Consider the following 26,695-nt stretch of genomic DNA (forward strand, 5'->3'; position numbering starts at 1 on the left):
ATCCTAATTGTAGAAAATCAAGAATTATACCTATTACATATTTTCTGGGATGCCAACCCCTGGATTCACACCAGGATACATAAGCTTTCCAGACTCTATGATAAATCATTCTGGAAGCTGGCTTCCTTGCATGGATTAAGGTAGATATCACAGGACCTGAAAGCCCACGACTCTTCAGAACGTGGGTCTCAATAGCCAAACCTTCAAATTTAGCGTTTGTAAGGCAGGATGGAACACTGGACCTTGAGATAACAGGTCTGGGCGTACCGGTAGGGTCCACGGGGAACCCACTGTCATCACTATTTCTGCATACCAAGTCCTTCTGGGCCAAGAGGGGGCCACCAGGAATACTGACCTCCTTTCTTGCCTGATCCTGCGAAGGAGTCGTGGCAGTAGCAGAATAGGCGGGAATGCATAAATCAGTGAGAACCGAAGCCACGGAATCACCAATGCATCCGTCCCGCATGCAAGAGGATCCCTTGTCCTTGCCACAAATCTGTCTATCTTTTTGTTGAATCGAGATGCAAAGAGATCTACATCTGGAACCCCCATCTTTGGCATATGGCCCGGAAGATGTCGGGATGCAGGGACCATTCCCCTGGGAGTAACTGCTGGCGACTTAGATAGTCCGCCTGCCAGTTCTCTATCCCTGGAGTGAAAACTGCCGATATGCATGGCACATGCATCTCTGCCCAGACTAAGATCTGGTTCACCTCCCTTTGAGCAGACCGGCTCCGGGTGCCTCCCTGATGATTGACATAAGCCACTGCTATGGCATTGTTGGATTGGATCCTGACCGGGCAACCCTGTAGCCTGATAGTCCAGGCCTTTAGGGCTAGATATACCGCCCGGATCTCCAGAATGTTGATGGGTAAGGTCCTCTCGGTCTTGGACCATAGCCCCTGGATCGCAGACTGTTCCAGAACTGCTCCCCAACCTGACAGACTGGCATCTGTTGTCACCACCGTCCAGGTCACCGGTATAAAGGATTTCCCCTTCTGCAGGTTTTCGGGTATTAGCCACCATTTGAGCCTCTGACGCACCGCATGAGACAGGTGCATCGGAAAGTCTAACGCCTGAACCCTCTTGTTCCAGGCCGACAGAATACTGTGTTGCAGTAGTCTTGAATGGAATTGAGCATAAGGAACTGCTTCGAATGAAGACACCATCTTCCCCAGCAGCCTCATACAAAGGCGGAGAGAAGGACCCTTCTTGGTCCTGACTGAATCAGCTCCCTTAAAGCAGTGATCTTTGCCTGAGGAAGAAATACCTTCTCCTGGCTTGTATCTATGATCAGACCCAAATACTCCAGTCTTCTTACTGGTTTTAGGAAAGATTTTTCTAGGTTGATGATCCAACCTAGATGTTCCAGATACTTGACCGTGGTCCTGTTCCCATTCAAGGAAGCTACCGACCGGTCTATCAAGAGCAGGTCGTCTAGGTATGCTATGACAGTTATACCCTGAGCCCTTAATCTGGCCAGAGGAGGAGCCAAGATCTTTGTGAACACTCAAGGTGCAGTGGCTATCCCAAAAGGCAGAGCCACAAACTGGAAATGGCACCCTCCTATCTCGAAGCGTAGAAACTTCTGATGAGCAGGAAAAATGGGCACATGTAGGTATGCATCTCTGATGTCTATCAATGCCAAAAATTCTCCTCCCTGCAGGATGGAGACTACTGTCCGAATCGATTCCATGCGGAAGGACTGTATCTCTAGGAATCGATTCAGATCTCTTAAATCCAGAATGGGTCTGACATCCCCATTTGGCTTTTGGACCATAAAAAGGTTGGAATAGAAGCCCAATCCTTGATCCTTTGTGGGAACCACCATAATGACCTCTTGCGACAAAAGTCGCTCTAACCCTAGAAGGAGCGACTGCTTCTTCTCTGGGGACACTTGATCTGAGGAAACGAGGAGAGGGAAATTCTTGGAACTCCGGCTTGTACCCTAAGGTTACTGTGGAGATTACCAATCTGTCCTGGAAGTCCTTCTACCAGAGCTTTGAGAACTGTAGCAGTCTTCCCCCCACTCGAGCGAGCGGGGGCGCCCCCTCATGAAGAGGCCTTAGTGTCTTGTCTAGAAGACTTCTTCCCCCAGGACTTCTTTTGTCCCTGGGGTTGACTCTTGTTTCTTGCCCCAGACGGGGGAGGCCGTTGTGACTGCCTGGAGGCTGAAGCCCCTGGCGCTGGGGAAAGAGTCCATTTGAAAGAGGGATGCTTACTCTTCTTCTTAACAGGTAAGAGAAACGCATCAATGGCCGACATTCCCCACATCTTAATAAATTTTTCTTCCATAGGATAAAGTGTTGAAAACTTTTTTGGCGGAAGAAATCGCCTATCTGGGTGATCCCACTCAGAATAAAGGAGCTTTTCAAGTAAATTATGAACAGGAAAAGCATGTGCTGTTTGAGAGGGTTTCAGCGACCCCAAAGAAGAAGATTCCTTAACAGCTTCAGGTACGGGCAACTTAAATGTGGAGCGGACCAATCCAGTAAGGATCTGTACTAATGCCGCGTACACACGGTCGGACTTTTCGTCTACAAAAGTCCAACGGACGCCGACGGACTAAAGCTGGCTGGTAATCCGTTCGTGTGTGGGCTTCTCCGGACTTTCAGCAGACTTTTTCAGCCTCAAATCCGACGGACTTTAGATTTGAAACATGCTTCAAATCTTTACGTCGTAACTACGACGGACCCGAAATCCGCTCGTCTGTGTGCTAGTCCGACGGACAAAAACCCATGCTAGGGCAGCTATTGGCTACTGGCTATGAACTTCCTTATTTTAGTCCGGTGTACGTCATCACGTACGAATCCGTCGGACTTTTGTGTGGTCGTGTGTAGGCAAGTCCGTTCGTTAGAAAGTCTGCTGCAAGTCCGCCGAAAGTCCGCCGGAAGTCTGTCGGACAGGCTGTCGGACTTTTGTAGACGAAAAGTCCGACCGTGTGTACGCGGCATTAGACCTTCTCTTGGAAAGCTGAAGAGGGTCCCTCTCCACCTGATTCCTCCGAAGAGGAATCATCCATCCCAACCTGATCCTCTGAAAGGGATTCATCTCCTTTATCCCAGAGCTCCTCTGCCTGAGGGTCTTGGGGAACAGAGGAAGGCCTAGTGCATTTTCTTCCACTGAGTGAAGATGTAATCAAGGCCATTAATCTTTCCTCAAAACCATTAATGGTTGAGGGAAAAACCTCTTGTGTAATGTATACAGGGGCTGAAGTGCCAGAAGCAGGTACAGCCCCAGACCACAACAGCTCTCCCTGACCAGCCGTCCCTGGCCCCTCGGGGGGGAGGATGTAGCAGACAGGGGGTCCTCAGAACCTGAACGAGATCCCCTAGTGTCTCTGGTTCTGGGGGTACTTGAACCTCTTCTACCCATAGTGCAAAGCAACAAGGTGTGAGGTATCCAAAATGAACACTGACTGCTGAGCGATGTAGTCCGGCAAAGCCTTGCTACCAAATGCCCAGTCTGGTGTTCCCTTAGTAAATGCAGCCTAGGAGAATGCCTGTGTCCCACCTTACATGCGACTGTCAGCTCTGTGTCCCTCCAAGGCTCAGAGCACCTGTAAAGTGTGCTTTACATAGCCATGCTTCTGGCACTGTGAGCATCTGAGCACGCTGACGCTGTGCTGACGCTCTGCCCCCCCCCCCCACATCCCCCCTTTCGTTTCCGGGACAAGCCTGGAGGCAGGCTGGGGGTGGAGGAAGGAGGAGGCCGGCAGTGATGGGGCCTGCATAAGCAATGGCAGCCTGGCGGCGGCGGTGACAGTGCGGTTTAAAACTACCTTACAGCCCATCTTTAGCCTTCCCCTAGCCTGGGGGGAACATTCCTAAGGAGAAATCCCCCCATCCCATCTTACCTGGAGCCGGTCGGAGGAGCTGTGCAGCGTTGAACGCTGAGACAGATCAGCATGAGAAGGTATGTGCTCTTGGCAGCCCCCGGTGGTCACAATAGGCATAGCGTGCATTTACCTTAAAGGAGAAAACCTACTAGAATTCAAAAATTCTGTGGAATCTCCTCTTACCTTATCCAGCCGCAGGGTTCTGTATACACAGACCCAATCTTCACCTCTCACGGTGGGCTCCGTTTAAAAAAAACGTCAGAGACTGGGGCCCCCTACAAATAGGGGGATCCTGCAGTTCTGGCCCTGTAAAGCACCCAGCCAGAAATTAGGAGATTTAAAGCTATTTTCTGATCTGCGGGGTCCAGCTCTCTAAAAAGTGAAGCGTTACAGGTAAAACCTTGTTTCTTCGGACACGAGGCCCGGGTACCATCCAATTCTGCCATGAAAGGACACTTTGAATGGATCCGGTTCGCCTGGCTTGCCCCAGTATAGGATCTTAGGATATTCCCTTTGGAGCTTCAGCACAGGACATCTTTACACGTCCAACACCTAAGACACTGGCGTAAAAACTGAGGAATCCCTGGAAGGGGAGGGGTTATATATTTGAACTTCCTGCTTAGGGTGTGACCAGTGTCCAATACCTAATGGTACCTACATAACCCATCAGTTATTACTGTGGCTCTGTGTCCCGTGATGTCCGAGAAAGAAAATGCCTCTCATGCAGCCGCCTGCATTTGGTTGGGGATGTGAATGGGGGAAGTACGGGTGCTGCAGAAGCAGTGGGTTCCCAATTAGGATTGGTGAATGCAGCAGGAAGGGCACTATAGGCACGACAGGCCTGTGTTTGTCTTCTTCTTGGTGGCAGCGGGACACTACTTGTGCTTGCCACCTCACCAGCTTGAACTGCACTTATGGGACTCGCCGCGTCACCAAGTGTTACTGCAGTGCTGGTTTGACTACAACCGGGGTGTAGTAGGCCGCTGGTGCTTGCCAGTTCACCACAACGCTACCAAAAAACCGATTAGCGATCCCAGGGATCACGCCTGACTCTGCGAATGCTGCAGTTATGTGTTTAGTTTTGTAAGTGACAGTGATCGATCGATACTGCACTTGGGTGGGCTGGGCCGGGCGGAGGGGCAAAACGCAGGTGCTAGCAGGTATTTGGGCTGATCCCACTAACACTGCGTTTTTGGGAACCCTAAACTGCTGGGGACGCTAGTATAGATCTGATCGGATCAGATATTGATCCGTTCAGATACTATACCACTAAGGGAGGTGTACGGTGCGTGGGTGTTAGCAGTACTGGCGCTAACCTGACGCTGCTTGGGGCTGGTGCTTGCCGGTTCACCAAAACGCTACCAAAAAAACTGTTATCGATCGCAGTGATCAGGCCTGACTCTGCGAACGCTGCAGTTATGCGTTTAGTGTTTTGTGACAGTGATCAAACGATACTGCACTTGGGTGGGGTGGGCTGGGCGGAGGGGCAAAACGCAGGTGCTAGCAGGTATCTGGGCTGATCCCGCTAACACTGCGTTTTTGGGAACCCTAAAGTGCTGGGGACGCTAGTATAGATCTGATCGGATCAGATATTGATCCGTTCAGATGCTATACCACTAAGGGAGGCGTATGCTGACTGCGTGGGTGTTAGCGGTACTGGCGCTAACCTGACACTACCTGGGGCGACGCATATGACATACACCCTATACTACAGAATGTAATTGAATATGGCACAACACGTCTGAAGGATGCTCATTGTATAATTAGACACAGATGCACATTGTATTTGTATATATTCTGTGATCCCCTTTTGGTACATTCATATTACAATAGTTGTGTACTCTTTATAATTAATTTCTATGTACTTATATGTATTTTTAGACCTTTGTACCTTGCTCCCATCTTCCCCGGAAGAAGGAATTTCACTATAGTCTGAAACACGTCCGGAAGTGCTCTGTGAACATCATTCCTGGTTTGGTGATATATTATCCCAAAACCAACCCAGAGTTGCAGATGTACGAGCTATAGGGTACCCATTTATTGAATGCACTGCTGTTGCTGTGTATTTTGAATTCTATGTGATGTGATTACGATTTTTTGGGTTGCAATAAAGTTTTGTTAATTTTACTATATATCATTCTCACAAACGGTCTTAAATCTGCTCTAATGTCCAGATGGGGCTATTTTCTCCACGTTTTGCATTTGTTATTTAGGGATGTGGCAGTTAAGTCTACCGACTATCACAACACTAGGCTTATATATTTTAGATGTTTTTTTTGTGTTTTTGCAAAAAATGTGCATTTTAGCACGTGTGTGTGTGTGTAAAAAAAACAAAAAAAAACAAAAACTCATGCAGCAGAAGGGTTAAAGGGAAACTAACGGCCGACAGTACCGCATGAGGAGTAGTTTTTTTAATTGATTTTTTTTTTTTTTTTAAACATAATCATACTTGCTGGAATCCAAAATAACATTTATTAAGGCAATAGAAAAAAAACTGTCAAATTAAATATTATTGTTCAAATCATTGTACACACCTCCTTGGTATATAAAGCATCTTATAAGATCAAAATCCATATTTTTCTTCAATAGACTTAAATACATTTCTGATACAACCTTGAAATGAAGATACTTTCTAAAAAGTAATAATAATATGCAGCATGATGCAGTAAAGTGTAGTACACACCACAATGCTAAAAAAGTTTCTTGCTGCAGCAGCAAGTATGACAGAAAAGGAACTCCCAGTCTTTTGGTCGGCTGTGGAATTATTAAGCAATCTTAAGCCCTTGAAGATTTTGTCTCAAATTCAGTTGTTCCTTCTCCTGTCTGCTCTTTTCTACTTTAAAGGCAAGTTTATTGGCTTTCTTCTCCACTCTTCGTTCCTGGAAAAAAAAAAAAAAAAAAAAAAACACATTAATTGAACACAAATATAAAATACAAATTTAGTCTATAAGATTAGCTCAACTGTTTAGATTCTAGTAAGGTAGTATCTCCAGCAATCTGTAAAACCCCTTCTTGGTGCAATCACAGGCTTGTCCCTGACTAGCACCAACATTTTAGGACCAACCATGGATTTGGTTATCAATACTAAACCGGAAACAGCCATGAGTCAACAGCCACAAACTATGCATTTTACAGTCCATATCCAGCCATAATTTTGTTTTCTAGACAGACAGAGTCGGAGTGGGGAATGGATAGGTTTATATTTGCGATCTATGGGAGATTTCCCAGAGACCCAAAGCTATAAAGCCAAAGGGTCAAAATAATAGATGACTACTTTTTACAGAAGGCAGTCACCAAATAGACCCTCCATACTTCTCTCATGGAGAGCCTTTTATACTGCAATAGTCATTTTTCAAAATATAGAAAGCCTTTTGGGACGTCTACTATGTTTTCTGTCTTCAACTTGTCCAGTTTCTTTTTAACAACTTTAAAACACCAAGTCTTAAAAAAAAACAAAAAAATAAATAAATATTAGTTTAGTTATTTCTTTGATTTATTCTAGCATAACACACTGGTATCCATATTACCCATATTTCTTATAAGAACATGATTCTCAGTTTGTTGGCTCTACACCTTTCAGCCAGTTATTTGGTTACTTGCTTATTCTTTCCATTGTGTGAACTTGGAAGTAGACTGGGGAAAATTACCTTGTAAATGCATTTCCAAGAATCTTCCTTTGTAACTTTCACGCCAAAGAGGAGATTGTTAGTTTTTTCTTGTTCCTATTTTCCTTTTACAGTTTTAGGCAGAAGTGATTTATCCCTTTAAATGGGTAAAATAACACCACCACGTGTACCTTAAAGTGGAAGAAAAGCCTAACTATTCCTAAAAATGTTCCCACACCATTCCTATTCTGCCTAACCTGTATAAACAAGTTGTGTGTACTAACCTATTTTAAATCCACTCCAGTCCAGTCAACATGATCCTGCAGCTCCACCAGCTCATGGACAGTGGCTGGGAATTCATGGAGCCATGAGGTCACCTATATGCTCCCACAGCCAAACCGCTGTCAGCATTCCTTTCTCTCCCCAGCTGCAGCTGCTCACTAACACAGGGGAGTCGGAATGGCAGGATAACGTGACAGGACCAGATTACAAAGAGGCAAGTACACACATCTTTTTTATACAGATTAGGCAGGATAGGTAGGAGGAAGGGGAGGGAACATTTTGTAAGAATGTTTAGGCTTTCCTTCAACATTATAGCATGTGTTTTTGTGCATTGATGAATGTTGCCTTAGACAATTCATTTTGAATTGATGTTAACGCACGTCAAAAAAAAAAAAAAAAAAAAAAAAAAAAAAGGTTCCGCACTATTTTTAAATGAGACACGCTGTTAAGCACAGAACACATTTGCATCTGTGACTTGTGGTAAGCTATGGAGCATTGTATGTTTATTGGGGTGCAATCAAGAATGAATTACAATACAGATATACAGTGTCTCTGTAACATGTGCTACAATGCACATTACCCCATGTGTTGAAATTTGATCAAGTGCTTTATGGTAGTTGTTACCTCTCTAGTGGGTGGGTGCACACAGCTTCTGTTTCAGCCCCTGTTCATATCTACGGGATTTTTTTGTCTGGCGTACAACATCACACAACTAGGAGTGTGAACCTAGGCTCAGTTTTTATAAGCAAGGAAATGACTCCAGGGCTATCCTAGAAGATTCCTGCAAAATTAGTTACCAGGTCATCTGGCATGACTGGGAAAAATCTATTATGGTGCGCTACTGCTCACAGGGTATTTTGTTTTTGTAAATCTATGATTTTACAGCTGTGTTGTTCTAACCATTTGACAAGTGTCCTAAAACTTTTGTATTACCATTTTTAATTTATATATTTAAAATGTTAGTGTTTATTTATTAAACATACTGTATATACACTAGGGCTGCGCATCTTCACTGGCCTCACGATTCGATTCGATTACGATTATCAAGTCAACGATTCGATTCGATTCCGCGATGCATCACGATTACAGCGCAAGTCCGCAAGTTCTCATGGTTTTCATCAAAAAAAATTCAAGTAGTCAGGAGGACTCCATTTTTTTTATTCTATCTGTTCTTGAGAAAAAAAGAGACAGCAGAGGAGCTCCAGGCTCTCTTCCAAAATACTAAAGGAGATGGTCAGAGCCTGCGGACATGCTACAGGAGATGATCAGAGACTGCAGACATACTACAGGAGATGGTCAGAGACTGCAGACATGCTACAGGAGATGGTCAGAGACTGCGGACATGCTACAGGAGATGGTCAGAGACTGCGGACATGCTACAGGAGATGGTCAGAGACTGCGGACATGCTACAGGAGATGGTCAGAGACTGCGGACATGCTACAGGAGATGGTCAGAGACTGCAGACATGCTACAGGAGATGGTCAGAGACTGCAGACATGCTACAGGAGATGGTCAGAGACTGCAGACATGCTACAGGAGATGGTCAGAGACTGCAGACATGCTACAGGAGATGGTCAGAGACTGCAGACATGCTACAGGAGATGGTCAGAGACTGCAGACATGCTACAGGAGATGGTCAGAGACTGCAGACATTAGGGCTGCTGAAATTAATCGCAGCATCGATGCATCGCGATTCGGGTGTCCCCGATGCGGCATCGATGCATGCGACACGAATAATCGATTTCTGGCCCCGCCCCCTCCCGGGAGAGCGCTCCGTGCGGAAAGCTGTTATTAGTGTGTGTGTATATTCCGCTCATGTGACTCTCGGCCGCGCCTCCCTCCTCTCAGTCTCTCCTGATGTCAGCTCCGCCCACTGACTGGAGCTATCAGGTCAGAAGAGCGGCGGGCGGGCTGACATCAGGAGAGACGTGAGAGGAAGGAGGCGCGGCCGAGAGTCACATGACCGGAATATACACACACACACTAATAGCTTAACGCACGGAGCGCTGTCCCGGGAGAATTCACTGCTGACCGCAGGAGAGATACGATGGATCGACAACCGGCGGCTGTAATGGAGATCGGGGGGAGATGGTGAGCAGGCAGATCACCCTGCTCATTACAGGCTGCCACCGGCAGAGCAGCATGTAAGTACAGAGGGGGAGGGGGGGGGCTGTGCCTTCATCACACCACAACTCTGCATTATTGTCCGCAGTCTGTGCCCATCTCCTGTGCCATGTCCGCCGCAGTCTGTGCCCATCTCCTGTGCCATGTCCGCCGCAGTCTGTGCCCATCTCCTGTGCCATGTCCGCCGCAGTCTGTGCCCATCTCCTGTGCCATGTCCGCCGCAGTCTGTGCCCATCTCCTGTGCCATGTCCGCCGCAGTCTGTGCCCATCTCCTGTGCCATGTCCGCCGCAGTCTGTGCCCATCTCCTGTGCCATGTCCGCCGCAGTCTGTGCCCACCTCCTTTGCCATGTCCGCCGCAGTCTGTGCCCACCTCCTGTGCCATGTCCGCCGCAGTCTGTGACCATCTCCTGTGCCATGTCCGCCGCAGTCTGTGACCATCTCCTGTGCCATGTCCGCCGCAGTCTGACCATCTCCTGTGCCATGTCCGCCGCAGTCTGTGACCATCTCCTGTGCCATGTCCGCCGCAGTCTGTGACCATCTCCTGTAGCATGTCTGCAGTCTGTGACCATCTCCTGTAGCATGTCTGCAGTCTGTGACCATCTCCTGTAGCATGTCTGCAGTCTCTGACCATCTCCTGTAGCATGTCTGCAGTCTCTGACCATCTCCTGTAGCATGTCTGCAGTCTCTGACCATCTCCTGTAGCATGTCTGCAGTCTCTGACCATCTCCTGTAGCATGTCTGCAGTCTCTGACCATCTCCTGTAGCATGTCTGCAGTCTCTGACCATCTCCTGTAGCATGTCTGCAGTCTCTGACCATCTCCTGTAGCATGTCTGCAGTCTCTGACCATCTCCTGTAGCATGTCTGCAGTCTCTGACCATCTCCTGTAGCATGTCTGCAGTCTCTGACCATCTCCTGTAGCATGTCTGCAGTCTCTGACCATCTCCTGTGGCATGTCTGCAGTCTCTGACCATCTCCTGTAGCATGTCTGCAGTCTCTGACCATCTCCTGTAGCATGTCTGCAGTCTCTGACCATCTCCGGTAGCATGTCTGCAGGCTGTGACCATCTCCTGTAGCATGTCTGCAGTCTCTGACCATCTCCTGTAGCATGTCTGCAGTCTCTGATCATCTCCGGTAGCATGGGCACAGACTGCGGCGGACATGGCACAGGAGATGGGCACAGACTGCGGTGGACATGGCACAGGAGATGGGCACAGACTGCGGCGGACATGGCACAGGAGATGGTCACAGGCTGCGGGAGACATGGCACAGGAGATGGTCACAGGCTGCGGGAGACATGGCACAGGAGATGGTCACAGACTGCAGCGGACATGGCACAGGAGATGGTCACAGACTGCGGCGGACATGGCACAGGAGATGGGCACAGACTGTGGCGGACATGGCACAGAGATGGGCACAGACTGCGGCGGACATGGCACAGGAGATGGGCACAGACTGCGGCGGACATGGCACAGGAGATGGGCACAGACTGCGGCGGACATGGCACAGGAGATGGGCAAAGACTGCGGTGGACATGGCACAGGAGATGGGCACAGACTGCGGACAATAATGCAGAGTTGTGGTGTGATGAAGGCACATAGAAGACAATTTATGATATGGACTTGTGTCACAGCGCCCCCCCCTCTGTACTCACATGCTGCTCTGCCGGTGGCAGCCTGTAATGAGCAGGGCGATCTGCCTGCTCACCATCTCCCTCCGATCTCCATTCCAGCCGCCAGTTGTCGATACTTGGCATGACTATCACATTCTTTCCATCGTATCTCTCCTGAGGTCAGCAGTGAATTCTCCCGGGACAGCGCTCCGTGCGTAAAGCTGTTATTAGTGTGTGTGTATATTCCGGTCATGTGACTCTCGGCCGTGCCTCCCTCCTCTCACGTCTCTCCTGATGTCAGCCCCGCCCGCCTCTCTTCTGACCTGATAGCTCCAGTCAGTGGGCGGAGCTGACATCAGGAGAGACTGAGAGGAGGGAGGCGCGGCCGAGAGTCACATGAGCGGAATATACACACACTAATAACAGCTTTACGCACGGAGCGCTCTCCCGGGAGGGGGCGGGGCCAGAAATCGATTATTCGGGTCGCATACATCGATGCCGCATCAGGGACACCCGAATCGCGATGCATCAATGCTGCGATTAATTTCAGCAGCCCTAATATACACCCAATCATGAACTGATTTAAAGCAAAAAAGAGGCAGAGTGTATACTTTTCTTAGATACATTTTATCCTAAGACAGTGATATGCAATTAGCGGACCTCCAGCTGTTGCAAAACTACAAGTCCCATCATGCCTCTGCCTCTGGGTGTCATGCCTGTGGCTGTCAGAGTCTTGCTATGCCTCATGGGACTTGTAGTTCTGCAACAGCTGGAGGTCCGCTAATTGCATATCCCTGTCCTAAGGGATTAAACTCCTTCCAGATCTGTACCAGTTTGTGTGAATCATTCTCCTTCCATATACCTGAAGATTTGATTCATTTTTATTTTCCAATTTTGTAGTTTTTATAGGAATCTATACAGATCGAATTATGGGTATTAATAAGTACTATTGTTATAATTATTCACTGTTTTTTTATATTCAGGTCTTTATTGGGATTCTGGGATTTTTGGCGACAGTGATTGTATCCAGCTTACTGCTATTTCCTTGTCTGTGATTTAATGAAGATTGTATTCGGATGTAATTTTGAATGATTATCTAATTAATTGAATTGATTCCAATTCTATGTCCAATGTATGTATACTACATATACATACATATACACAAACACACACATACCTCAAAAATTCCACTCGCCTGCTGCGAGTAGATTTTGGGGGCTGGCGAGCTATGTCTGCCTGGGAGTGGGGGAGTGCAAGCACCGGGGTTGTATGGGAGCCACGATCGCAGAGGGGAAGAGAGGAGGGCAGGCGGCTGGATGGTGAGTACCGAGGAACATCAAAGCTTGCATTTCAATTGCTGTGTTCCCCGCACTTGCTGTCACATACAGCCCCTCCTCTTTGTCCGGGACTTTGATAGACAGATCACCCGTCCAATCCCGGGATGTGTGACATCTATCAAAGTTCCCCCGCCAGGGAGCGTGGCTGTATGTGATGGCGTGCTGCGGGAACACAGCAATTTAAATGAAAGCTGTGCTGTTCTTCGGCACTCATCATCCGGCTGACAATTCCTCTCCCCCTGCACAGGTAGGTTGCACTGGCTAGACACAGGCGAGGCTGCACTGGCTGGGCACAGGCGAGGCTGCACTGGCTGGGCACAGGCGAGGCTGCACTGGCTGGGCACAGGCGAGGCTGCACTGGCTGGGCACAGGCGAGGCTGCACTGGCTGGGCACAGGCGAGGCTGCACTGGCTGGCACAGGCGAGGCTGCACTGGCTGGCACAGGCGAGGCTGCATTGTTGGGCACAGTTCAGGCTGCATGGATAAAGTTGTTGTTAATATTTATTTTTATAACTTAATTCTTCATAAAAAACATTTAAGTGTCATTTCACGAGATGATTTATGAGGGCGTGTTTCGGGGCAGAATTAGGGGCAGGGCAGGGGTTGGGTGGGGCCACTGGTGGCAAGTAACCCTTGAGGCCTGGCTAGTAGCTCAGGACTTGAAATTTTGAGGTGGTGTGTGTGTGTGTGTGTAATATATCTATATCTAAATATCCATTATATGTTTGTTATACCTTGAGGAAGGGCGCTATCTAAAATAGCCCGAAACTGTAACTACTATGGAATACTACAAATTTTTTGTATGTTTTGTGAACTCTCTCTCTCTATCAATAATATCTCATTAGTAAGACCTCATCTGGAATATGCAGTTCAGTTTTGGGCACAGGTTTTCAAAAAGGATAAGGGGGGGGGGGGGGGAGATATGATCAACAAGTACAAATACATTAAAGTGGTCCATATAGCGAACTTGGTACTAGGTTTTTCACTTTAAGGTTGAACTGGACTTGTGTCTTTTTTCAACCTATGTACAAATTTTATATATATATATATATATATATATATATATATATATATATATATATATATATATATATATATATATATATATATATATATATATACATACATATACACACACACACACACACACATACATATATATATACTATCATGCAAGCAAACAAGTTTAATGATCCAAAGTTCTACCTCATCCCCTCTCCATTGCTGCCCATTGACGCTATAGTATACTAAGTTTATAAAAGATCTAAATAAACTAAAACTTAAGGCATGTTTTTTTCCAAAATGTCATCCTTAACTCATGCAAAAATTAACATTCTGGCACAAGTAGTTGAAAAGAAAGCGACAGATGGGCTTCACTGAACTGTAAATGGCACGATTAATTTGGTTGTTTTTTTTAACACCAAACAAGCTGCTGTGTGTCAGAGCAGAAGGTGGTATTAGCCACATGGCAAAGGCTGTAAGGGAAGTTAAAGGCCCTGTGACCACGCAACTTCGACATCTGCCCCAGGTTCATCTCTTTAAAATGAACCAGTTTTAACCTTCCTTCGATTCCAAGCATAAACTTATGGGTTAAAGGATAAGCTCACTTTTAGTAACATTTTACAGGTTGCACCCATATTCGGGGTGTAACATGTTACTAAAGCAGCAGCCCAGCACCCCCCTCCCCCCCAATCACCCATTATTACAATGGGCAAGGGATCCTCTCCCACTTACTGTCACAATTTAAAAACAGTGCAGCTTTTTGGGCCCTAGGTAGATGATAATGCTAGCTGTGGTAAGCTCCTGAGGAGTGGCAAGCTGCAGAGATTTGAGACCCTGAAAGCTAGATATTGAGGTTCCCAGATGGATTTCTGAAGGTACATGCCACTTTTTTGAGGTCCATGGCCATAAGACTACTTTCACACTGGGGCGGGCGTTGGCGGTAAAGCGGCGCTATTTTTAGCACCGATTCACCGTCGTTTTAGCGGCGCTATTAGGCCGCTAGCGGGGCGTTTTTAACCCCCGCTAGCGGCCGCAGTTTGGCGGTGCTACCCCATTAATTTCAATGTGCAGGGGCACTTTAGAAGCGCTGTATACACTGCTCCTATAGCGCTGCAAAGATGCTGCTTGCAGGATTTTTTTTTTTCACACTGGAGAGACAGGAGAGGCTCTATACAGGCGCTGTGAAGGTAGCGCTGCAGCGCTTGTAAAGCGCCTCAGTGTGAAAGTTTTCATAGAAGAGCCAGTTTCACTAAATCAGCTGCTAGGTTCTGCTACCTCCAAATCTAAGCCTACGTATACGAGTCTGGGAGAGGAACTTAGGGCTTGCATTCGCCAGGGCTCAGTTGACTCACATACAATATCTCACAAAAGTGATTACACCCCTCACATTTTTGTAAAGATTTTATTATATCTTTTCATGCGACAACACTGAAGAAATGACACTTTGCTACAATGTAAAGTAGTGAGTGTACAGCTTGTATAACAGTGAAAATTTGCTGTCCCCTCAAAATAACTCAGCACACAGCCAATTAATGTTTAAACCGCTGGCAACATAAGTACACCCCTCAGTGAAAATGTCCAAATTAGGCCCAAAGTTTCAAAAATTTGTGTGGCCACCATTATCTTCCAGCACTGCCTTAACCCTCTTGGGCATGGAGTTCACCAGAGCTTCACAGGTCGCCACTGGAGTCCTCTTCCACTCCTCCATGATGACATCACAGAGCTGATGTATGTTAGAGTCCTTGCGCTCTTCCACCTTCCGTTTGAGGATGCCCCACAGATACTCAATAAGGTTTAGGTCTGGAGATATGATTGGCCAGTTCATTACCTTTACCCTCAGCTTCTTTAGCAAGGCAGTGGTCATCTTGGAGGTGTGTTTGGGGTCTTTATGTTGGAATACTGCCCTGCGGCCCAGTACCCAAAGGGAGGGGATCATACTCTGCTTCAGTAGGTCACAGTACATGTTGGCATTCATGGTTCCCTCAATGAACTGTAGCTCTCCGGTGTCGGCAGTACTCATGCAGCCCCCGAATATGACACTCCCACCACCATGCTTGACTGTAGGCAAGACACACTTGTCTTTGTACTCCTCACCTGGTTGCCGCCACACATTTTTTGACACCATCTGAACCAAATACGTTTATCTTGGTCTCATCAGACCACAGGACACGATTCCAGTAACATAGAGAAGAAAGGATGGCGCACCGACCTTGTGCATTACCAAAAGGTAAAATTTATTTAAAAAATGTAACATCAATAATCGTACTTACATACAGATGTGATAAAAGAGGTTGTAAATACAAAAGCAAGTTGAATAGTTTATCTAAAATCAGCAACCTGGACTGGACATGACGGAAGAACAGACGGCATCGCAAAGACGACTTACGCATTTCGAGGGAGGACCCTCTTCCTCAGCAGTTCTCCAGTAATCCATGTCCTTAGTCTGCTTGTCTTTAGAAAACTGTTTGCGGGCTTTCTTGTGCATCATCTTTAGAAGAGGCTTCCTTCTGGGATGACAGCCATGAAGACCAATATGATGCAGTGCGCAGCGTATGGTCTGAGCACTGACAGGCTGACCCTCCCACCCTTTAACCTCTGCAGCAATGCTGGTAGCACTCGTATGTCTATTTTCAAAAGACAACCTCTGGATATGACACTGAGCACATGCACTCAACTCCTTTGGTCGACCATGGCGAGGCCTGTTCTGAGTGGAACCTGTCCTGTTAAACTGCTGTATAGTCTTGGCCACCGTGCTGCAGCTCAGTTTCAGGGTCTTGGCAATCTTGTTATAGCCTAGGCCATCTTTATGTAGAGCAACAATTCTGTTTTTCTCAGAGAGTTCTCTGCCATGAGGTGCCATGTTGAACTTCCAGTGACTAAAATGAGTGAGAGCGATAACACCAAATTTAACACACCTGCTCCCCTTTCACACCTGAGACCTTGTAACACTAACGAGTCACACGAGACCAGGGAGGGAAAATGGCTAATTGGGCCCAATTTGGACATTTTCACTTAGGGGTGTACTCACTTTTGTTTAGACATTAATGGCTGTGTGTTGAGTTATTTTGAGGGGTCAGCAAATTTACACTGTTATACAAGCTGTACAAGCATTACTTTACATTGTAGCAAAGTGTCATTTCTTCAGTGTTGTCACAGGAAAAGATATAATAAAATATTTACAAAAATGTGAGACTTTTGTGAGATACTGTATACCAGTTTACTCATTCCAGCTCTATTGATTCTAAAACGCAGGAAACAAAGTACAAGAATTTGTCATGCTGGTATCGGGTGCCAGCTGACTTGGCACAGATTTACTTCTCTACTCTTGAGCAATGTTGGAGAGGCTGTGGTCACCATGGTATGCTAATGCATTTGTGGTGGGAATGACCTGTAATAAGACCCTTTTGGGTAGACATCAAGTCCCAGATAAAAGTCATCTTAGGCCTGGACATTCCTCTCTCCCCGATTAATTTCCTCTTGCATATCCCTTCCATACCAATCAGCCAGTATAAGGAAATCTTATTGCCTCATTTATTGAATGCAGCAAAGCGTTTGCTCCCAATTTATTGGAAGCGAGCACAAGTTCCTGGCCAGGAGGAGTGCATCACCAGGGTGAATGAGGTCAGGGAAGCTGAGGACTGGATAGCGACTTGCAAAGGCACTCGTGCCTGCTTCACTAGTGTTTGGTCATCTTGGCAGGACTACATCTATGACCCAGGGCAAATGTCCTCCAGTTTAGATCTGGCATTGCTGGAATTGGCGGAACCATCCCATAGAAATCGTATTCAGCCACAACAGTAGTGAAGCGGGCTCCATTCTTTGATGGGATGCGACTCTCAATCTCCATAAATACATTTTTTCCTACTACAGGACAGCGGGCTTGGTGTAGGCGAGGGTATTTACTGCGAGAACTAAGGTATGTTTCTGCTTTCTCTTTTTCCCCTTTGAACAAGGATTACGTTTCTTGTTTTGGGAAATTTGGTTGCTGTGCAAATTAACAATGTATTAGACTGACATATAGCGCTAGGGTTTGGCCACTGCAGGAGAAGCCACTTCTCCTGCCCTGAGGTTGGCGGTTTCTCCCCCTCTATATCATCTGCCTTGGGGTGGCCCCGGTGCAGGTGGTGTGTTGAGGGAGGTTTGATGGAGGCAATTTTTGCCCCCCACCCCCGGCACTACAGCTGGCCAGGCTACTCTGTAGTTGCACTAGCATTTTCATTGGCAATTGCTGGCCTAGAGCTGGTTACTGGGCTTTCCTGTCAAGGTTCTTCCTTTAATTTTTTTTCTGTATTTATATGCCAGTTGGTGTCAGCACCATAGAGGCTTCCCCCACTTCCCAATGGGGAGAGCCCTAGTGTTACTTAGTCATACACCTATTGTTCCTCCTTTTATTTCTTTATTATTTGTACCTCACATTTTATACATGTCCTTTTAAATTTATGGCTTTATTCCATTGGAAATGTTTGACATATGACATTTTGTCTTAAACAAAGATAATACAAAAAAAACCCCCCAAAAAAACAAAACAAAAAATAGTACAGCTGTGCTGGGTTTCTGCCGCAGTGCAGAGTTCTGTGAATGAATGAATTACAAGTACCACCCGCCACCGCAGCAGACAGCTTGTAGTTTTCAATGAACTGCGATGGGGCTGGTGAGCGCTCTTCGCAGTTCATTGATTCTTCCCACTCTTCAGTAACTGTCTGCGCATATAGGAGGGTATGGGAAGACAGCTTTACTGTGAGTCTGCAGGAGTCTGACATTGCACCAGCGATTTGCTGATCACGGGTGCAATGCTCTGCAGGCTCCTACGAAAAAAATAAAATAAAAATTATATACATACACCCATTTTGTTACAGTAAAAAAAATGTGCATTTATTTGATTTTTTCTAAAAGTGAAGTTATCCTTTAAATAAGACCATAATAATTGTAGCATTAAATTCCTAAATGCATGAGTTATTTTCCTCATGTTAGTTGGCAGTGAACTGAGGAGAAAGGCGTCTAATTATTGTAATAGTACATACTGGAAGAGAAAGTTAAACAGCTCACCTTTCTTTCTTCTTTTATAGCTTGTTTCCTGGCTTTCTTCTCTTCGGTGGATTCATGTTTAGAACGCTGCTGCGTAGAAACTCTGGGCAAATCTCCATCATTAATCCTTTCCATGCGCTCTACTTGTTTGGCTGTAGGCCCCCTTCCAGGCAGAACACCCAGTGGAATGCCAGTTTTGGCAGATACCTTTATTGGCTTGGTCTAAAGAACAAATACCAGTATATTCATTCTGAGCCCTTCACACATTTGAATATAAATGTTTCCTAATATATTACTATGCTGCCCTGGAGGGGTTTCTCCTGATCCACTGTGGCAGAACAATATGGCAATCCTTTTCATTTCAAATATGAATATTTTAGATTAGAAGACAGAAGGTGGAAACGTTGCACACGTTTCATCCTGCCTACAAGACTTTAACATAGATTAAGATTATTATATAGATCATAGATTAAGCCCCATAGGTGGAACAAAACATGTCAGAGGTGCATAGCCAGAAGCAGTTCAGGCTGAAGCCGCAACTTTACCTTTCTCCTGTATATAGTGGCTGGGCTTGTGTGCCGCGTTTCCACCTTCTGTCTTCCAATCTGTTTCTGTTAGCCTGCATGAGCTTGCTTGAACGTCGGCACCTGTTCTGTGCTTTGGACTGCAGAGGAAAGTTTTGCAGTGCTCCAAGTTTTTGTATATGGGTGAATATTTCAGGCATCAGGTTCAGAAACATACTATGAAAAAAAATGAGCATTGGGACTGAAAAGCACCTGAAAAGTCCCAATACTGATATCTTTCATAGTGTTGTAGAATCATTGATAGCGATGCAATGCAAAGTATAAGAAGGTAGTCAATATCTACATATATTTGAATGTAGGCAGCCTGCTGGAGAAACCTCACAGCTCTAAAATCTAACTAGGCAGGCTTAAAAGTAAAGTAAAACTTTACTAACAGCTTACCCTTTTAGCTTTTACTACAAACAAAATAAATTAATGTTGTGGCACCTTGTTATAGACTATGACATTGCTTAATATTATGCACTATTAAGAGAACATACCTTTGGTGGGTCTTTAATTATCTGGGGGTGATTATATAAATTTGAATATGTACCTGTGAAAAGAAAAAAAACTAACTAAAAAGATAATCAAACTTTGAATGAAAAAAATGAATGTATGGTTAACAGAATGAAGGTGGCAAAACTAAAAATATTAGTCCTTTAACTACTTAGAACTCCACATATTATATATATTCTAAAAGCAGAGGCCATGAAAAATAAAATGGTGGCTTGTTGCAATTTGTTTACGCAACATTTGCGAAGATGTTTTCAGCTAAAAATACACTAAAAACGTGTATGGGGTTGCTTATGTTTTTTTATAATTTTTTTGTTAACATTTTTTTTTTTTCATTTAACTTTATTGCTATCACATGGGGGCTAAGAAGCCCCCTATGTCTCCCCTACCCTACAATGGTGCTAATCAAGCACAGAAAAGCAGCAGCAATATAAGATACTATCTTACATTAGGTAAACCCATGTAATTTCTTTTCCCTTTTCCCTTGACAGTAATGTGGGCCATTCCTGATTTTATGCTCCGTTTTTCATAGTCTGTGAAGGTTGTCTTAATTTGGCAATAGTCTATATGTCATGCTTTTCCCTCCACTAATATGAGCAGCAGCACTTGACGACCCTTCCTCAATGGGCTGCTGAAGCAGAAATCCAGCTTGGATCCACACCTTAGCTATCAGCCTTTAGGTAGTCAACAATACCTCAGGCAAAATCTGTGCAGATAAATGTTTACATCTAAAAAAAAAAAAAAAAACTCATGCATAGCCGAGAGTGTAGTTGTAACCAAGGAACCCATGATGTCATGCAAAAAAAGATTATTATTTGCCTCCAGTAAGCCTAGCAGGGTTAGAGAAGGTGGAAAAAAGAACCGAGAGCTGTATGCAAACTAGGACATAGTTGGTTATAATACAGTTTATATCTTGCGAACCGAATTGATGTCAAATACAATGAAAGTACAATGAAGAATAAATAGATGGGTGAGCTTTTCATTAAGTCTAATGGGTGGCTGGTTAGAACTTCTTCTCATGTTTTAACAACAGGACCCAAATAAGCTTCCACAAAATCTATTATTAAACCTGGGTTTGTACTGTGGGGTCCTGGAAGGCTGCATAGAATTCCAAAATCATTTGTTTTTGAGAAGCTCTAGCCATAGCAGCAGCTAAACGATTATCTGCAAGCACAGGTAGTAAAGGTCCAAAATGACTGTTATATACAGTATATTTATATATATTATTTATAATTATATTTTTATAGGATATTTGCTGCACAAAAGTGTAACATGAGAATGACAATGTGACTGAAAAGTATGATGCATTTTTAATATACTTACTGAGTATGGATTCACAGTCCCACTTTTCAGCAGGCTCCTCTATAACTATAGTTTGCATTTCCTCTTCCACTTCTTCATCTTCTTCAATCAAATCCAAACCTTCTATGGGTTTTAAATCTTTTAACTTTACACACCTACATAGAGTGCCGAAAGATTATAAATTCCAGTATGTGAAACATTGGTATAACTCGTCACATTATGACTTTGCACATAATTAAAGCTTGGTGAAGCCTCTCTACTACATCTATAGCAGCCATGCAAAAGAGACATTTTATACTGTATGTGCTTGATGGTGCCTCTCCACTAAATGTACTGCAGCTCTGTGTAGGTGGCACTTCATTTGTGCCTGACAGCACCTCTCCACTACAGTTATAGAAGTCCTGTGTAGGTGACATTTAATATGTGCTTTGCTTTGCCTACACATTACATCTACAGCGGCCTTGAGTAGGTGACATTTCACAGAGGCTTCACGGTGCCTCTCCACTATGACTATAGCATCCCTGTGTGAAAGACATTTTATATGTGCTTGACAGGGACTCTCCAGTTTATCTACAGCAACCATGTGTAGTGAAAATCTAGGTCAGTAAGGTCCAGCAATTTGTTCTGTAACAGACAAACTTGGTATCCAGCAGGTTCTATTTAAAGCCTAACTCCAGGTTTATTATGACTTTAAATAGTTTGTTTGGGCTGCGCTGACCCAAACCAACTTTTCCTTTACCATGCGCACACTGGGAGCTTTGTAGGTCTCTGTATGCTTCAGCTACACATAGTATATAGTGCTGTAATCCGGCAGGAGGACAGGGATTTCCTGTCCCATTCCTGGAACAAAATTAAGTCGGGCTGAGTGCTGCTCAGCAATTCACAGGAAGCTTTGTACTTTTATGAACAAATACAAGGCTTCATGTGAGAGAAAGAGCTGGGAACACACCGCTCAAAGCTACCTGTGAGGATCTGATGAGCTGCTGAAGAGATCCGGGTGCCTACCTGGTCCCCAGCCAGGGAAATCCAATGGAAACAAAGAAGAATGGCGGCACATCCGGAAGTAAAATCAAAAGAATTTATTGAAAGTCCATAAAATCAAGCGAACGTGACAAATATCAATCCAAAAAAGGTGCTCAGTTTTGGATTGATGTTTGTCATGTTTACTTGATTTTGTTTCCACAGGGCTTCATGTGATTGGCTGAGGTGGAGATTGTGATATATTATAAAATGTTTTGCTGCATTTCATATCCATTTTTGGAACATGATGTTTCCCTCCTTTCTCTTTTATACAGAATCCCTCTGCTTACAGTCAAGGAAAGAGGGTCCTGCGGAGGCATAAAGCAAGCGCCGACCTTTCCGATTTAGCAGTAATAGGGATCCAATATGTTAAATTCAGAGTGGATATATCAATGAGAGCTCCAACTTTCTTGTTTTTATCTTGTACTAATTTTTAATCTTGTAATATATTTGTAGTACATTGAACTTCATAAAATTATATAGTGTTAATTTTCTGGTACTGGTAAAGTTCGCTCAAAATGTCCTATATCTTTTAAACAGTGGAGATCGTGATGTCACCCACCCACTTCCCTACCTCAACCAGTCACCGGAAACTCATGAAAGTAAAAAGGCTTCCTGTGAATGGCTGAGCAGCATTCAGCCCACCTCGATTGTTTCGGAAGTGGGAAAAGGAGTCTCCTGATGCTACCTACATACAGTTTATACAGCACTCCCTGCAGGCACAACTGTTAGTGAAGGAATTCGTTTGTTTGGGTCAGCTTGGCCCAAGTGAACTTTTTAAACTCATAGTAAACCTGGACTTAGGCTTTAACAACCTTAGCAAAGCTGTTAACTTTATTCTTGGAGAGCTGGCTTTGTGTTGAGTTTGTGTTCAGCAATCTGTGCAAGCATAGCAGAACAAGATAGGCAATTAATATGTTTTCTGAAGTATTTTTTCTTTCCTTACCTGCCTACAAGATCACATTAGGAAAAAAAAAACAAAAACAAAACTTCTTATACTGTATAGGGAACCAGTTTCAATGAAGCTTGATATATGGTCTTTACACATATATTTATGAAATTAATTTATGAAAGTTTTATATTTTCCTTATGTAAGTTTAATTTCCATTTTATGGGCCGGTCACTATTAGCTGGGGTGTTGGAGAGCGATGGTGGGTGTCAGAGTACACCTGAAGACTGGGAGATCACAGTTAATAAACCTGCAACTGCAATTGACCTCAGCAATGACTGTTTTGATATTTCTATCTTGATAGATACTTTTTTTAAAACAACACGTACAGTAGTAATAAGAGATGGGACTTACTCTTTTGCTTTCTGCTTGAAGTAGTCCTTTACCACATCTTGAAGTCTAGCACTATCTGTCTGAATAAATCCCTCCAATTCTGCATTATCCAAGGCACCAATCTCATCTTCGTCAAACTGCTCATAAAACTGTAAACAAAAAAACAAAAAAAACCCAAAAAACAAAATAGTATAGTTAAATTATAAAAATACACAGACCCCTTTCACATGGGGAGCTTTTCAGGCATTTTAGCGCAAAAAATCGTGCCTGTAAAGCGCCTCTCAAGCCACCCCAGTGTGAAATTCTGAGTGCTTTCACACTGGGGCGGTGCATTTGCAGGATGGGAAAAAAGTCCATCTTTGGGGTGGTGGGGGGGCGGTGTATACACCTCTCCTCCACCGTCCCTGCGCATTGACATGAATGGGCAGCGCTGCTGAAGCGCCTGCAAAGCGCTTCGGCAGTGCCGCAACACAGGCGCTATTAACCCTTTCTTCGGCCGCAAGTGGGGGTTAAAAGCGAAAAGCGCTGCTATAACAGCGGTAAAGCGCCACTAAAGCTAGCAGCGCTTTACCGCTAACGCCCGCACTGCCCCAGTGTGAAAGGGGTCTTAAAGCTCAACTCTGGTAAGAGCAAATATTGTCTAAATGCAAGATCCATGTGTATTCTTCCATGAATCTAATGCCCTGTACACATGATCGCACATTCCGACAACAAAATCCATGTTTTTTTCCCGACGGATGTTGGCTCAAACTTGTCTTGCACACGGTCACACAAAGTTGGTCGGAAATTCTGAACGTCAAGAACGCAGTGACGTATAACACGTACGACGAGCTGAGAAAAATGAAGTTCAATAGCCAGTGCGGCTCTTCTGTTTGATGCCGAGCATGTGTGGAACTTTGTGCGTCAGAATTGTGTACACATGATCGGAATTTCCAACAACAAATTTTGTTGTCGGAAAATTTGAGATCCAGATCTCAAATTTTGTGTGATGGAAATTCCTATGGAAAATGTGTGATGGAGCCTACACACTGTCGGAATTTCCGACAAAAGGCTCCCATCGAACATTTTCCGCCAGAAAATCAGACCGTGTGTACAGGGCATTAGTGTGCTTTGGGGATTTCTTCCAGAACTGTGCAATAATCAAATGTGAAACTTTACAGCTGTGCAGGAGCTTCCTGTAATAAATGACCAGTCACTGCTGCTCCATCCTTTTGCACAGGATGACTGGTCTGGTCTCCACCCCCTCCTGTAGTTTTTTGACTGCAGCCTGTAGTAGATGGGGACTGAGTCCCTCCTATTCCTCTGCTCTCTGCACAGTGATGATGTCATTGCTACTTTAATAAGGCAATAAGTGAGTCTGCAAAGACTTTCGGAGCACACAATGTGGATTTACAGTATATCATTTGTGGTTATTTCAGAATATATTTAAATGAGATTTTGCGCCTGAAGGTCAGCTTTACAACACACTTGAACTTTGTTTAAATTGGCTAAAAACATTCCAGGTGCATCAAAACAAAATATTTTCAGAGCTTTACAGCTTGTTTTCTATAGAAAGCAGCCACAGCCTTAGCTGTCACCTGCCAACATGCTGCAGACTGGGACCCTTTGCCTCATGCACACTGGATGTTTTTGCAGCTGCTTCTAGGGGCATCAGGCATTTTTTTCCTCCCTCTAAACTCCCCTGCATTTGAGTGTTAATTAATTTCAATGGCCAGAATAAATTCTGGCCAATGAAATGAATGCCCAGACTCTTGACGCCTGTAAAACACAATTAAAAACTTGTAAAAAGCTTTAGACACTTTTGCAAGAGTTTTTCTGCCAAAACGCTGCTGCCAGGAGAAAGGGCTTCTAGGAGAAATTGCAAAATGTTCTGTGTGCATGAGGTCTTACTCAAATAGGAAGCAGCAGTCTCTCTGCAGGGGTCTGACAAATCCCCATTGATTCCAGAGTTAGATCCGATTTAGTAAGGGGCATGTTGGACTTCTGCAGACCACTGTTTCCCAACTGAAAACAAGGCTCTCACTCTAACTGCTGACAGGTGAAGTGCTTTTTTCACTCAGGCTGTGGCTGCTTTAGAAGGGAAATAAATGGCAAAAAATTCAACACCTTTTGTTTTGATGCACCTGGATGTATTTACCTGATTTAAATTGAAATTTCAATTGGGTATTAAAGATATTATAGCTTTAGTCATCACCTAAGCTAGCTGCTTTCCCATGGAAATTCTGTGCCAAATTTTAGCCTACACTAAACTAAACTAGCCTTTACAATTAAGAAAGATTTTTATGAAATACAATTCTTGTTAATTTATTTTAGTTTGCATTATTACAAATTAATAGCTTAATGTAGGCCTGTTATAACTAAAATCACATACAACATGTACGCCAAACATTCAAGATGACAGACTGAGGGAATACCCCCTCCCAATCTTCTCAGATTATGTACACTAGGCCTTCCAGTGCTGGAAATACTTATCACTGTTGGCAAGGTGGTACTCTAGAGCCCTTGTTTTGTGTTGGACACAGTAGAGAAGGATCACAATTTTGTCACATTTTTATTGCGTTCGGTAGTTTTACTCATTCTGTGTCTTGGTCACATCCCCTCACACAGACTATCCTGAAACAGATAGGTGGCAAGGAAACACAGCCAGTGATAAAAACCTGGAAGAGGTTCTAACTCCTCCCCTCTCTACTAATAGTGGTGTTTTATTGCTCAAATCTTCAAATGTATCATGCTGCACTGGTTCCATGGAAGTGCTGGTTATCTTTGCATGATCTATATATTTTCCCAAGGACCAAATACAGTATACATGTAAACATCAAAACAGAAAACAGAACACACTGGATAGTGCAGGTAAACAAAGTTAAAATTGCACTTACATTGACTTGATCAGTGCTTGATTAGTGCATATCACCAGAAACAGCTCATTTGGAGGAATACAATGTCCCACCAACAGATATAAATATACTTACATAAAAGCTGGCAGGAGGAAAGACAGCAATCAAGATGTATCGACACTCAAATAACCATAGGGAGAGAAACGGGAAAAGCATCCCAACCTGGTGATGCAGTACTTCCATTAAAATAACTCCAAAACATGTTAGTTTAGTGGTGGTACTGTCTTCACCTTGTACACAGATTTGGTCCGCCCATTTTTTTTCCCCGCTCCACTCAAAACAATCCGCTTGATTTC

The 26,695-nt window shown here is 44.6% G+C and overlaps 1 protein-coding gene across 1 annotated transcript in view; it reads right to left on the minus strand.

Annotated features, from left to right (window-relative positions):
• Positions 1 to 6,291: 6,291 nt before the first annotated feature.
• The window catches only part of LTV1 (LTV1 ribosome biogenesis factor), a 49,957-nt gene continuing 29,553 nt past the window's right edge, over positions 6,292 to 26,695 (minus strand). The window contains exons 7-11 of the mRNA XM_073627409.1: positions 23,527 to 23,654; positions 21,225 to 21,358; positions 19,889 to 19,941; positions 18,847 to 19,047; positions 6,292 to 6,717 (exon numbers count right to left, since the gene is read on the minus strand). Coding sequence (XP_073483510.1) covers positions 6,604 to 6,717; positions 18,847 to 19,047; positions 19,889 to 19,941; positions 21,225 to 21,358; positions 23,527 to 23,654 — 630 coding nt within the window. The 3' untranslated portion in view covers positions 6,292 to 6,603. The remainder of the gene's footprint in view (positions 6,718 to 18,846; positions 19,048 to 19,888; positions 19,942 to 21,224; positions 21,359 to 23,526; positions 23,655 to 26,695) is intronic.

This window comes from Aquarana catesbeiana, linkage group LG04 (assembly GCF_042186555.1).
Source record: "Aquarana catesbeiana isolate 2022-GZ linkage group LG04, ASM4218655v1, whole genome shotgun sequence".
In the NCBI taxonomy this organism is placed as follows: Eukaryota; Metazoa; Chordata; class Amphibia; order Anura; family Ranidae; genus Aquarana; species Aquarana catesbeiana.